Source organism: Hypomesus transpacificus, chromosome 15 (assembly GCF_021917145.1).
Source record: "Hypomesus transpacificus isolate Combined female chromosome 15, fHypTra1, whole genome shotgun sequence".
NCBI lineage: Eukaryota > Metazoa > Chordata > Actinopteri > Osmeriformes > Osmeridae > Hypomesus > Hypomesus transpacificus.
The window spans coordinates 13,746,874-13,760,647 of NC_061074.1; the positions used below are offsets into that span (position 1 = coordinate 13,746,874).

The window sequence follows — 13,774 nt, forward strand, 5'->3', positions numbered from 1 at the left end:
AGAAACTTTTGTTTTTGTGATTTACAAGTCAAAATCTGATAAGAATATACACGTACAGAGTGTAACATGCCATTGTTCATTGTATCTAGTTGTGATTGTTGTCGTGGCCTCGTTGGTTACCGAAGCGTCCCAACCCATCCAGGTGTAATACTAGAGTTTCAGGTAATATGAGAGCATGCTCTGTGGGCAGGACTGTCAGAAGAACAAGCGTTCTCAGTCTACATTTTACAGCTTCACCTTGGGAGATTGGGACTTTGTTGAAGAAATGCCGCTGTCCAAGGAAGCTCGTCCATCCTCGGCTGCTGGCAAATTGGAAACTCAAAATGTACCAAGGTAATTTTCATTGATTGGTTTGTCATGAGCTACTGTGGTCTTGTTGCATTTAACAAGCTAGCATAGCTGTTTTATGCAGGGTTATTGTGTAATTATTCTTTGCTTGGGCGTCATGGTCCATATGAACTTTAATCTCAGCATGGAACAAGGGTTTAGACTAGAGGGTATTACGTTTCTTTTCTCCCCCACGTTTCATTGTTTTCCTCAAATGGGGCTCAGTCAGAGACTGTTTACAGTTGTCATGGGACTGGTGGCAGCAGTGGACATTTACCACATCAAATTGGAAGCTTAATTAATTGGACCACATATAATCCGATTTCCCCAGCGTTACTAAATTGAAGTGCTGTTATGTTTACCTCCTTTCAACCATTTGGGTAAACGAATGTAATTGCTACAGCAAGTTTGTTGCATCATTGCCTTGCAGTATTAAGCCAAGTGCTAACCCTCACAGTGAAGTTGTGCACAACCATAAACTACCACTGATATGTGTTACTTATTCAGAACAGTCAAAATGTCAGGCCTTCTAAAGGCCTCTGATCCAGAAAACAAGTATTGTACCCATGCTACCACAGCCGTATCACATTAGAACTCTGTAAGAACAACAAATGTGTGGACACTACAGAACCTTTTGTCCTTTCTCCAGCATCATAACTGAACTATGGGGCATAGGGGAGAAGAAGGTTAAGACCTCAGTGCAGGAGTCACAGGGGGAGAGCGTGGCCCCTGGTGCAGACCTCATGGGTTACTCAGAGGGCCGTAGGCGACAACCTCTGTGGCTTGTAAGAGAACTGCTGAAACAGGGTAACAGACGGCACTCTGTTACCCTGGGTGATGATGCCCACAACAATGGTCGCCTACCCTACAGAGCTGGTCCATATCACAGCCTCTGCAAACTCAAGGTACTGTAAAAAAAGAGTGGCATACATACACATATAAGACCTCAAGGTGTCAGTAGAGTGTCAGTCGTGTCTTGTTTCTTGATTCATCTTACATTCCCTATGGACTGAAAGCTAAGGCAGCAGATCCACCTAAGGGGAACTAAGGATGTGCCAGAAATGACATTTTCAATCAAGCTGAGAATCAATTTATTCATTGGCTTAAAGGGCAGCAAATTAGCTATGAACTGATGGCGGTGTTTGAGGCCATACCAACACAAACACAATTACTAAACCATCTGCTTAAAAGGATTCCCCAGTGAAACAAATTATGGCTATTAACCTTCTCACAAGACAGAGTAGTGTATTTCACTCGAATGACCAGGGGATGCGGCTGCAGCCAGGAATACCTAACCCCAGTTCTATTAAGTTAATTGGTTTTGGTGAATATGTACAATCTACTATCTACTCCATTATCTATTCCCATCCAAGCTGTGGTTGTGTAATCAGAACAATGCTCTGTTTCAGTTGATGATACAGAGACAAGATGCCCAGCATCCAGTAGATGCCCCTAGCTGCTGTCCGTCGGATAGCCAATGAACATGACAGCAAGAACTGAAGGATAACCAATAAATAGATTTGGAGACCAGTTGGTGTTGATAATGTTCTCTCTCTTTCGTTCTGTCCTTTGCCACTCTGTGCCATCATTCCTGTGTTTGACTGCCAACTTACATTCTTGATAATTAGACATGGTTTGTTATTTTCAGATTTCCCTCATACATAATCTGGCAATGCGCTTTCAACATGTTCAATCAGAAGTCCATGGATGTGACTTGAGGGCTCTAAGACCTTGCTCTTAATCAGAGACCATTGCTTGATTACACAATTAACTCATAAGACCAGGGGAGGTAGAGGGTGAGCTATCTCTATGATTGCATTCTAGAGGAGTTGGGCTGTTTATTCCAGTTATTTATTAATGATAGATCTAAGAGTCTCTGAGGATGAAGATCCTGTTGCTAGGAGACTGTGTCAGAAGCAGAACCATTAACACAGAGCATGGTGTGTCATATCCCAGGAGTCTGCTTCTCTAGGTGCTGACATGGGGGTCCCATCATTCCAAGTGGCTTTATCACAGATCACCCCACTGATATGTCTTGTTAATGAAAATGGTGGCTGTGTTTGCCCTCTCTCAGTCTCTCCTACCTTGCTTTGTATTTTTAGCGGTCAAAGTTTATTAACTGGCTGGTAAGTTGATTCTTGCATGTGTTGTGTGAATTTCAAAGGAGCAGTTGGATGTGTCTCTCATTTTGGTTGTCAACTCTGTATTCTGTGCATTTTTCAGAGGGAACACTTAAAAAAAAACTATTTGTCTTTGAGATCAGATATATTTTAATTCCCTATTAATAGTGATTTTAATTTAATGTGTTTTCCTTTGTAACGTTTTAAATGCTTTCCTTAAAGATTGAACAGAGGGTTTCCCTTGAAGATCTGTTAAAACTGAAAATGGCTTTTGAGGTAAGATACTCCATTAGTCTTTGCTATTTATTTTTAGTAGATTTTAAGTAGATTCTAATATTATGGGGCATATGTATGATGACACCTTCTCATTCACAGGAGTTTGAAATGGATGGCTTGAGATCACTTGATACGATCAATTTTGGACTAATTGTGAAGAAGTGTTTAGGGTTACATGACATAGTAAGAGTAATTTAACTGAAAAGCATACATTTTAAAAACAGACCTTTCACATTTTTCTCTTGCTCTCTCTTTCCCTCTTTATAATCTTTCCTGTTCTGTATATCTGTACTGAACTTTAAACATGGTTCATTGTGTTTTACACTTGATCAAATGATAATGAGTTCTACTTTCTTTGAATGTTCTTTAAATGTCACAGAACAATGCACAGATTCAAGAGCTATTCATGAAGATCGATTATTCAGGCCAGGGGAAGATAGTCTGGGTGAGATTAAATTCATTTCTTCCCCTTTTTGCTTTCAATAGAGTAATAATTGCCTGTGCTGTGTCTCCTCCCCATGTTTCTGCACTTCAGAAAATAATACAGCTATAATATGTGAGATGTTTTTGCTGTGGTAATAGCTTTTCTGAGGTCACAAGGCAATGCACCTGGAGTCCCAGCTGGTCGTCATTGTCTTACTTGTGCCGTCTTGTGCATGCAGGATGAGTTCTGCACGTACATGCAGCTGGAGTACACAGAGAAGGAGGAGTCTGTGACACGCACCAAACAGGTAGCCTTCACTCTGCCTGCCACCATCAAGGCCCTGTGCCATGGAGAACCCATTCTCAAGGTCCACTGCACCCCAGATGGCACTGTCATTACTTTGAGGGAGGATGGGGCTGTGTACTATTGGACTTCTGAGTTGCAACTGAAGAAGAGCAAGACTGTGTTTGTATGTTTGGTCACTAATAAAATGGTCTATATTAGATTTTGTCATGTTTTAGTAGATACAGATTTATAATGTTTTTACTGCAGCATGAAAGACCACTAAATAGGAAACCAAAGTGGGCAACGGATTTGATCACAATGATGCAGTACAACAAAGTAATCATCGGAACTGGGTAATCATGTCACTATAAATAATTGTCAAACCTTAACTCACATAATGTTGATTCATGATAGATAGTCATGTCTCTCTCTCCTGCCCCTCAGGGACAGAGAGATCCAATTATATGAGCTCTCTTCTCTGGAGCCTTATTGCCAGATTAGTGCACTGGAGACCGTGCCACTGAGTCTAGACTATTGGTGAGTCTCCAGCACAAACTGATGGTCACATGTCCGAGAGGCCATCTTCCATGCAGTCTCCAGTGAAATGACTCTGGTCATTTCTTCTTTGTTCACAGCTACACTGGCCCTGATGAGTGTTGTATTCTGTATGGAGATGCCCAGGTAGCACGTCTCTCTGATTGACTACAGATGCAATTAATAGACAGGAATTTTTTATGGAATAAGACTTGGCTAATTATGAAATGTTGTTTTGTCTGTCATCCAGGGTTGTGTGAATATTATATTAATCAAGTCTGTTGGTGAGACACTGAGGTAAATACACTCTCAATTTATTTTATATGCATGGCTTAGCAATCAGACACTTCTGATCAAACTAATAGGGTAATACTGGCTACTGGTGTGTGGAATATAGAAATGCAGCCATGTTGTCATGGCAGCTCAACACTGCTTTATACCTTCACAACAACTTGGTAGAATCATTTATTAACAGAATGTGGAAGAAGTTACCAAAGATTGAAAATGTGCCCAACATTGGATTAGACATCGCTGTTCTTCATCCAAATGTGACTTATATTTGCTGGAAAGTCCATGAAGACTGGGTGACAAAGGTAATATTTAGCTCCCACCCAAATATGTATTTTTGCCGCTCAATGTTTAGTTTTTTATTCCACCCAAATTGAGTCCCAAATTAACCTTTTGGACAATGTGTAATTTATTTCCACACTGAATGTGCTATTCACTAAATGTTTCTTTTGCATTTTAGGTTAAATACTTTCAAAATATTCGTGCTGTTGTGTCCACCTCCAACCATGAAGGCTCTGCTCTTGTCATAGGTAATGTCCATGTTTATACTAAGCTGTACTGCAAGAGTATGTTTAACATTTAACATATAACCTGTCAACAGAATGTAGTCCTAAATGCTTTTTAACAACATCAATCTTGGCTTATGATGGAGAGTTAGCGCTATAAAGATAAAACATAAATTAATAACAGCACATTTGTATTCTATTTGAAGTGCCAATGTATCATACATTTGTATCAGTCTGATAAAATAGAGACAGAGGAGGCGGATGACTCATCTGGTAGAAGTTGTGTAAGTGCTGGTACATGAAAAGTAATTCAATTTCTGTCCCCCACTAAAAGGCTGTGTGCTCCCGTCAACTAACATTGAGCGGCAGATGAGGGAGATCAGAGAGATGTGCCGGGAAGGTAAGGCCAAGAAGGTACTCGGGAACTGCACTCCCCAGCCTAGGGCAGCAGGTGACCAGACCGTCTTTACAATCTACAAAGGAGTAAAGACCTTTGACCTCTCTAAGAAGCACAACCTCCTGGTGACAGGTGGGATGGATAGACTCCTACGCATGTGGAACCCTTATGTTCCTGGGTGAGTAACAAAGAAATCAACTTTCTTTTAACAGTAAACTTCACTGTTGGAGTGGAGACAGCCTGTGGAAGGCTTAAGAGCTGTGGATGTCTGACGTTGGTATAAAGGTCATCTGTCGGTATTCTAACAACACACAATTACCCCATACCAAACCCCTCTGACAGGAAACCTACTGGCATCCTTAAGGGCCACTCTGCCCCCATTTTCTACCTCTGCATCGTGTCAGAGGAAAACCGCATCCTCTCCGTCTCCATGGACAATGTTGCCAAGGTAACATCCTCTCATCGTCCACCCAATCAACACTTATTTACTCACCAAAATAACAGAAGGATTATAACAGTTTTTTGCTTCAGATCTGGGATATTCAGGATCAGTGCTGTCTGTTCACTGCTCATCCAAAAGCAAGTCAGATACGTGGAGACATGTCTGCATGCCTCTACTCTCCTTCAGTAAAATGCCTCTACATCTGTGCTGACTCTTTAGCACTGCTCTTACTCAAGACGAGGTTGGTGCCTTCATCTCGCTCCAACACCTGGGGGGTTGTTTTAAAATGCAAAGAGAAGCTAGGGCAGGAAACTATTTTATGATGGATTAAACCAAACCAGATTAAACCTGGATTCAGTCAAGGATAGTGAGGGTCTTTTCAGTTTTATTTGAATTATTTGTCTCTAATTTCAGGCCTCAGCCCCAGAATCATGTGGTCATGTCCCACAAGGAGCCGGTGTTGTGCTGTGGTTACAGCCAGGAGTTCCGTCAGGTGGTCAGCTGCACCGAGGGTTCTGTGAGTCAAACTCTTTCACAAGATCACATCCTGGCAGTGCAGAGGCTGCTGCTGCTGCCACAAACATGATGTCATACATGAATCCTATTATCAATCATCACGCCATGTTTTGATTATTTGACTCTAGGTTGTGAAGGTCTGGGACTTTGATACAGGAGATCAAGTTTTTGAGTTTGGTGAAGCTCATGGACAGTCTGCCATCACATGCATGACCTTTGACCACAGAGGAAGGAGGTCTGTGGGGGAACTGATCTTAGTGGTGCAGTATTGCATGTGCCAGCCAGCTGATGGATACCGTGTCATCTCCCTTACAGACTGGTCACAGGGGGAAGAGATGGCTGTCTAAAGATCTGGAACTTCAACAATGGCCAGTGTTTAAAGATACTGAAGAAAGGTGTGTTAATATAATATATGAATGAACTAATAAAATATAAGGCATCACAGAGATGTGTCATGTTTGTTAGTTTACTTACATTAAAAGGAATGACATTTTGTATCTGTTAGATGGTGAATCCAGAGAGGTGTGTGACTGCAGCTATCTGACAGTCTACAGAAACACGTATGTAACCATGTGCGATGTGTAATCTGTCTGTAGTAAATATCCTTTGTTAAATATCCAATTCTTTCAAGGTATGTGATGTCTGTCGGTTGGCACCGGAAAATTGACATTTACTCTGTAAGTATGAATGTGATCTGAATAAGAAATGTCTTTGATAACAGATTTAGTTCTAAATTTGATTTCATACATACAGTTTTATTCAGTATTTTATTGGGTTTCCCTGGTTACCATGTGCAATCATTTTTTTACACTTGTTCTCGTTCTTGGGTTCGCAGCTTCAGGAAAGAGAGTTTTAACCTCAAATGTAGTTTCTCAGTGGTATATAGTGTAGTATTTTGACAGTCTCCTTGGAACATTCATAAAGGCTGTTCAAAGGATTATCAATAAACATTTCTATAGAGCAGTAATGTAATTCCGTACTTCACCCAGTGTGTCACTATGTACCGGTATATCTTGTAGTTTCCTAGTACCTCAGAAGTACGGAACATGCAATCATGCATCTCATCATGTGAAATTACAGCAGTTTTACCAGTCTCTATGTTAATGTTACAGGAAACTCCTGAAGACTCCCATCATGTCCAGAGTCCTCTGCCCTCATGGCAGGATGACCTGGTGAGAACACGACTAAACACCATTTTTACAGAAGCAAGCTTTTTGTCTGAAATCAAACCACATCAGAATCAGAAGGGATTTTATTCGCCATGAATGTTTGCACAAACAAGGAATTTACTTTGACAGGGAGGTGCATACATTAAACATATAGGAATATTGAAACTTAAATATGTGGACTAACTATACAAAAGGAGCAAAGTCTAGCTTATACTAAGGGGGTCTAGCTAATACTAAGGGGAATACAAAATAAAATATAAGTAGCCATAATTTACAATCTAACCTAAAAATATAGATAGTACCTAAAAATATAGATAGTACCTAAAAATACAGATAGTAACAGCTGCATTACAGCTGATGATTCATTTACATTACATGCATTACAGCTGATGATTCACGCCCGCAGTCTCTCATTATAGAGTAATGTGTTGATGTTCCCTGATGTCCGCAGAAGAATGGTCACAAGGAGGACATCCTGTGTATAGCCCAGTGTCCACCTTCCCTCCTGGCCACCAGCAGTTATGATGGGGATATCATTGTGTGGAATCTGTTGTCTGGACACATTCAGTGTCGCTATAAAAACCCTCCACCACCTCGCCATGAAGACCTGCAAGGTAGCAAATCCTGCCCTGTGAGGATACAGACACATTAAAGCTCCTAGTGAAATATTAAGATGGCGTTCATGGACATTATGTCAGAAGAACACAAAGAGTAATTTGTTATCAACCCTAGGGTCAATAGGGTTCGCATGAAAGATTGAAAAGACTAGTTATATTCAATCTGAATGTTTATTTTCTGAAGGAGTGGATACAAGTGTTCCCAGCATCCTGTTTCTGCAGACCCGAGCACTGCATGTGGGGTTTTCCTCTGCAGCTTGCCTCGTCTCCTCTGGGTCCAAAGGTCAGTTATATGGAACACATAATTCATGAAATATGTTGTAGAGCTAAGTCATGAATCTAATGATTAATTTCCTTTGTTTTTTTTTAAGGTTGCATTAATTTCTGGAATGTGCTCAACGGTGGGAAATTTGTGGCCAGCTTTGAAGCAGTATGTTTAATCAGAGGCCACTTGTTCTTGGTGTATATATGTGGCTAGGCATGTAATTACAGCACAGTATCATTGTCTTACAGTCCGAATCTCAGCATCAGATCACCAAACTAGCTGTGACAAAGGATGACACATCACTCTACGCAGCCGACCAAGCAGGTTTTGTCTATGTTTATGACATCAAGAAATATGCACTTGGCACAGGACATACACTCCAAAAAGGTTTGTGTTTATTAGGAGTGGTTTGATGAAAAAGAAACAAATATGACTCTTAAGTGTTTAGTTTTCATGGCATATTGATCTCTCCAAGCATCTTTGTTTAAGCAGCTAAAACCTACTGGCGAGCTCATACAAGCAGCATTACTGGGTATGTTCAGGGATTAACAAGGAACGATCTTTCACATGTATCTCATGATAAACTTTGTGTGTGTTAATGGTTGGCCTTTGCATCTTCCTAAGTTTGCAGATTGTGGACAGTGATCAAGTAGTGCTTACCTCCTCTGTAGACTGCACTGTCCGCCTGTGGAGCTCCAATGGACAGTTCATAGGTAGGGCTGGTTGGGGTCATTACTTTAGTTGCCACTTTTCTTACTTAATTCACATAAAATGAACAATAGTCAGAAATGTTTTTGTGGAGGATGTACTGCCCCAGGCCTCGGCGGTTCCCATCCTATATTATGGTTTCCCTCCAAAGGAACATTTGGTCAAGCTGAGAACTGGAGTCTCCATACCCTATCCTCCTGGAAACATCCGTCTGTACCCTACGAGGTCTTGTTGGATCCCCTCAGCATGCCCGTTCATCACTTGCTGGATGGAGAGAAAAGCATGGTGGATGTCACCAACACAGCTGTAGATGACATTACTGCAGCAGAGCCAAAGGTGAAATGGAATTTTACATTTAATCCCTGCTGCCAATGCACCCATGTTAAATCTTTATGGTTTTGTAGTGCTCATTTCTCTCTTTCAAATCATCTCTCTCTCTCTCTGTCTCTCTCTCTCTCTCTCTCTCTCTCTCTCTGTCTCTCTCTCTCTTTCCCCTCTCCCTCTCCCTGCTTTTTGTGTTGATCTGGCCTGCTCTTGAGATGCATTAGCAGTCAGACTCACACATCAAGTTTAGATATCCTTCAGTAACCATCAGTGACACAGACATTGAGGAGGAGATTAAAACCAGGAGTTACCCTGAAGAACAGGGGAAACGGTGAGTTAAGATGATCAGTTCACGTAAGAGTCAAAGTAAACAACTAACATATTCCTGCTGCATACTCAGTTTGTTGTCTCTTACATGTCAGACTCCGTCATGAAATATTTAAGCACACCAACAAGCCACCCAACCATGGAGGTCCCAAAGCTTACCATACCCTGAAGTACTTTGATATCAAAGCAGCTCCAGCCACCTGTGAGAGGCCTGATCTTTCTCTCGCTGGAATCGATCCTTTCATATCCAGCCCTATTGACCCGGATCCTCCACAGCCTGTCCACGAAGACAAATCATGAATGTTCACATTACCTGGATTACCATGAAGTCAACATGCCTCAAACGTGAATCTGTAATAACATCTCAAGTAAAGACATGATATATTACAAAATTTGTGTTCATAGTTTTTCTTTTGTATGTTGTTTTCATAGAAGCCTACAGTAGTCAAGATCTCATCTCAACTAGAGATTTTCTGTCTCAGAACTGAGCTTGGTGGGCTCGTGGTTAGGGTGAAGAGTATTCTGCTTCATGTCTTGAGTTTCGATCACACAGCGAGTGCTCCATGCCTTGCTCATCAGTGGGAGCATCTAGAGTGCAGTAAGGGCAGCTGCCAGTCACGTTAAAGCAATTCAATTACAGGAGGATGTGGTATCACATATTTACCATGGGTTGTGCTGCTGTCACCCTTCGCTTTTACGACAGGTGAATTATTTTAAAAGAAGCAATTAAAAGGATATAGAAACATGTTTTTTTTATTTTTATATATATATATATACAGTTTTGTCCATATAAACCCTATAATCCTATAAACAGGTTGTGGATGTTAATGAGGCCCTCTGAGAGTTGGTTAGGAACACAGACAGACAGCTCAGTGCCAGTGGAATGTCAATTTCTAATTTTGCAGCGGCCGGCTACTTTCCAGCCAATTATGTTTCAGCAATCTTGTTCCAGCCAATTGTATTCAGTATGGCAGGTCCTCCTCCTTGTCTCATTTTGTGAAACGACTGTCAATCATTATCGAGCTTGAGGAAAGAGCGGAAGTTTAGAAAAAATTGGGGGTGCTGTTCCTCCTCAATAATAAATCAGGTCTCATAACAAATATGAGGGAAATGTTATCTACCTGTTAATAGATTATTTAAATCCATTAAATCCGCCCATATGGATGCACAGAAACAACTGTCGTTGAAGCGAGAAGATGTTTTACCCTTCAATTAATACAATTTTTTATTGAAAAAATGGTCCTACAAGCATACAAAGCAGGCAAAATTGCAAAGCTCTTGATGTATTTAACCCTAGTTATTTAAGCCTCGTGAAACCAGCCACAAATTTGCTAACACACTGACTTACCTACTGAATGTGCTCAAATCACACTGAATGGGCGCTGACTAATATAGAGTTTTTCATACCCTGTAAAGGATAAAAAATACATATATTATATATATATATATATGTATATTATATAATACTACTGTGTGGGTACCAAAATACACACTAATTAGGAAATATATTTTTTCTTAAATTGAGAGATCATCAAATCACTCCACTCAGCCTCCTTGATGTTTGTCTACTTGCTGTGCTCATTTTCTGAAGGGAAGAATGTTGTTTATTATAAAGCTTTTTCAGTCACTTAGTGCTTCATTGTATTGCTCTGTGAGACAGATGCCAATTAGTGATATTTCTGTCAAGTACGTCTGGGGGATTGGATAAATGGTTGTAAGCAGTAAGGGCATATCTTAAAATCTCTTGTGACTGCCAAACTAAATGTACTTTCATTACCAGTCAATTAAGAGAACCTTTGCTTATATATTATGGAGAAAAACACCTACAGTTTTAAAGGAAACTCAAGATGGGGCTCCTCCAGTTTGAGGTCAAAACATACTGTATTCTAGGCATTCTTAGGATTACCCCTCTCTTCCCTCTTTCTCTCATTCTCTCTCTCTATGTCTCTCTCTCTTTCTCTCATTCTCTCTCTCTATGTCTCTCTCTCTTTCTCTCTCATTCTCTGTCTCTCTCTGGCTCTCCTCACCATTTCCTCTTGCATGAGGCATGGATTAAAGACTAAGGAAGGAATAAAAGAAAATAGAAACATTTAAATGATCTTGACAGGTCAAATGTGCTCTTGCAGAGTTATTAGTCACCACAGTGCATCATTTTACTTCTTAGTCTAGTTGATCATTGTCTTTCTTAATTTCCACATCAGCTTCTTCTCAACAGGCAGTTATGCAGCACAAACGTAACTTCCTACCATCAGGTTTTAGCAGGGGATTATTCCTCATTCAACATCCGTTGAAAACAATAGTTTCCATTGCAATTTGTGGCTGAGACAGATCTGCTGTGTCTGAGAAAAGGCTATATTTAGACAAGTGGTTCTTGCCAAACACCAAAAGACTTGTAAAGATAATATAGCTGTCTGTTAATAGCCCATTATGTAAAATATAATTGAACAATTGTATATTCTGTATCATCTGGAAAGGGTGGAGGGTTGTAGATATCTCAGGGGTATCTAATCTCATGATTGTAGTTTCAAATTCAAATCAAATCAAATCAAATCAAATTTATTTGTATAGCCCTTTTTACACGCAAGCATGTCACAGAGGGCTTCACATGCGCCCATAGAACTGCCCCTCAACCAACCTAAACCCTCAAGGAAGACAAGGAAAAACTCCCAGAAAAACTCCCACCGGGAGAAAAAATGGAAGAAACCTTGGGAGGAGCAATTCAGAGAGGGATCCCCTCCTCCAGAGACGGTTGGTAAGAGAGAGGAGCAGAACACAAGCTAAACATAGTCATACAGTGTCAATGGGTTTTGAAACACCAAAATCCATTGTTCGGCTTTATAGACGTTGGATGGGACCGGGAAACTCGCTGTTGGCCGTCATGGAGACTGGATTCCGGGTGACGACCTGGTTCAGCGTTGGCAGACCGACGACCAAGCAGGTCCTGACAGCTCAAACCCCCCACACCACAGGGAATGTGTGGGGGGGGGACAGAGAGGAGAGCAGGGATTAGAGAATGCCAGGAGCAGCTAACAGTTACAGTCAAAATAGAATGAGATCCCCACCGGTCAAGTGTGGACTAGTGCAGCAATTTAACAGAGCAAAAAGGGTATTTGATGCAGCCCCACACACCAAAACAACGACAGCCCCCCTCAGTTGGAACATGAAATCTGTTCCAGGGGAAAGAACTCTAAAGTAGGTTATACTTATACGAACAAGGATGAAAACAGCCAGTCCCCCGTTGTCTCCAACTAGTAATAAAAACTATAACAGTAACAGTTTACCATGTTGTTTGGTGATGATGTGCTTCAGAGAAATTATTTTGAAGAACATAATTCTGGGAATAGGAGATTAAAAAAACATATTTATATGCAGGTGGAATATAACACTGGCGATAGGAGAGAAAAGAAACACGAGAAAAATGCCAGGATCAAATTTTACATGGAACATTTTCATATTTTTCATGGATGCAGAGCAATTGTATTATTTGATGAAGTTCAGGTTAACGAAGCAGGTGTTCCATAGGGAACAGTGTCATGCCTCTGCCTCATCTACATGAAGTACAAGGGCTACAATAACATTTATAACATCCTTCGGTAATAGGTCTAGGCCATCCCAGGGTTTTAGGTTGGTTTAGGTGAAGCTCCCTGTGACATTGCTTTTAGTTGTAAATGGAGCTATTCAATTAGATTTGAATTCAGAACTTGGCAGCTGAGCCAGTTTCTTGGGGAACTGGCATCACAGCTCCACTGTTCAGGCCCAAGATCCTTTCCAATAAGTAGCTCTTCCCCTCCAGATCATAAGCTGTAATAACCATAACATGTATGAACAACTCAATGGTCTAAAGAAGTTTTAGTTGAGTCGCTGCTTATCAGTTTCTGGAGTTACACTCCTGCTGGAGATGGGACTGGGACCTGGACTGTCCTATTTGAAGACCAATTCTTGTTTTTCAAGACCAATTCTTGTTTTTCTGTTTATAAGCTTTGGGACTGTATGTCCTGTTTGCATTCTAGGCAACAACAGAGAAATAACCTACTTGATGTTATGTCGTTCATCAATCTGAAGTACTTAAACCTGCATGCTGGCAGGAGCTAATAACCTAAGATATCATGTTCTGCACGTGCAATTGTACTCATGGTATAAACGAAATATAAAGAAATCGAGCAAACTGGCCCGGTATTAGAAATAAAGTTAGCTGTGCTTTTTCGGAATACGTGTGGGGTGGCTTTACCTTTTCATCGAACCTTATGAA

At 40.8% G+C, this 13,774-nt stretch overlaps 1 protein-coding gene across 1 annotated transcript; it reads left to right on the forward strand.

The window, feature by feature from the left end:
- The first annotated feature begins 247 nt into the window (after positions 1 to 247).
- Positions 248 to 9,825, forward strand: wdr95 (WD40 repeat domain 95). Its single transcript, XM_047036159.1, has 30 exons — positions 248 to 333; positions 977 to 1,232; positions 2,670 to 2,723; positions 2,823 to 2,906; positions 3,103 to 3,168; positions 3,386 to 3,616; positions 3,700 to 3,785; positions 3,877 to 3,969; positions 4,068 to 4,113; positions 4,217 to 4,263; positions 4,442 to 4,559; positions 4,715 to 4,784; positions 5,095 to 5,335; positions 5,500 to 5,605; positions 5,689 to 5,840; positions 6,014 to 6,116; positions 6,244 to 6,350; positions 6,431 to 6,510; positions 6,621 to 6,675; positions 6,747 to 6,792; positions 7,228 to 7,287; positions 7,736 to 7,898; positions 8,086 to 8,184; positions 8,273 to 8,331; positions 8,415 to 8,553; positions 8,659 to 8,698; positions 8,791 to 8,879; positions 9,026 to 9,210; positions 9,423 to 9,529; positions 9,621 to 9,825. The coding sequence occupies exons 1-30, from the start codon at positions 266 to 268 to the stop codon at positions 9,823 to 9,825; spliced, it is 3,255 nt and encodes a 1,084-aa protein (XP_046892115.1). The 5' UTR covers positions 248 to 265.
- Positions 9,826 to 13,774: the final 3,949 nt, after the last annotated feature.

Coding starts and splice junctions, on each gene's coding strand:
- wdr95 (XM_047036159.1), top strand. CDS start 266: ATGCCGCTGTCCAAGGAAGCTCGTCCATCCTCGGCTGCTGGCAAATTG. Junction 6,676..6,746: donor CTGACAGTCTACAGAAACAC/GTATGTAACCAT, acceptor AATTCTTTCAAG/GTATGTGATGTCTGTCGGTT. Junction 8,554..8,658: donor AGGACATACACTCCAAAAAG/GTTTGTGTTTAT, acceptor TTGTTTAAGCAG/CTAAAACCTACTGGCGAGCT.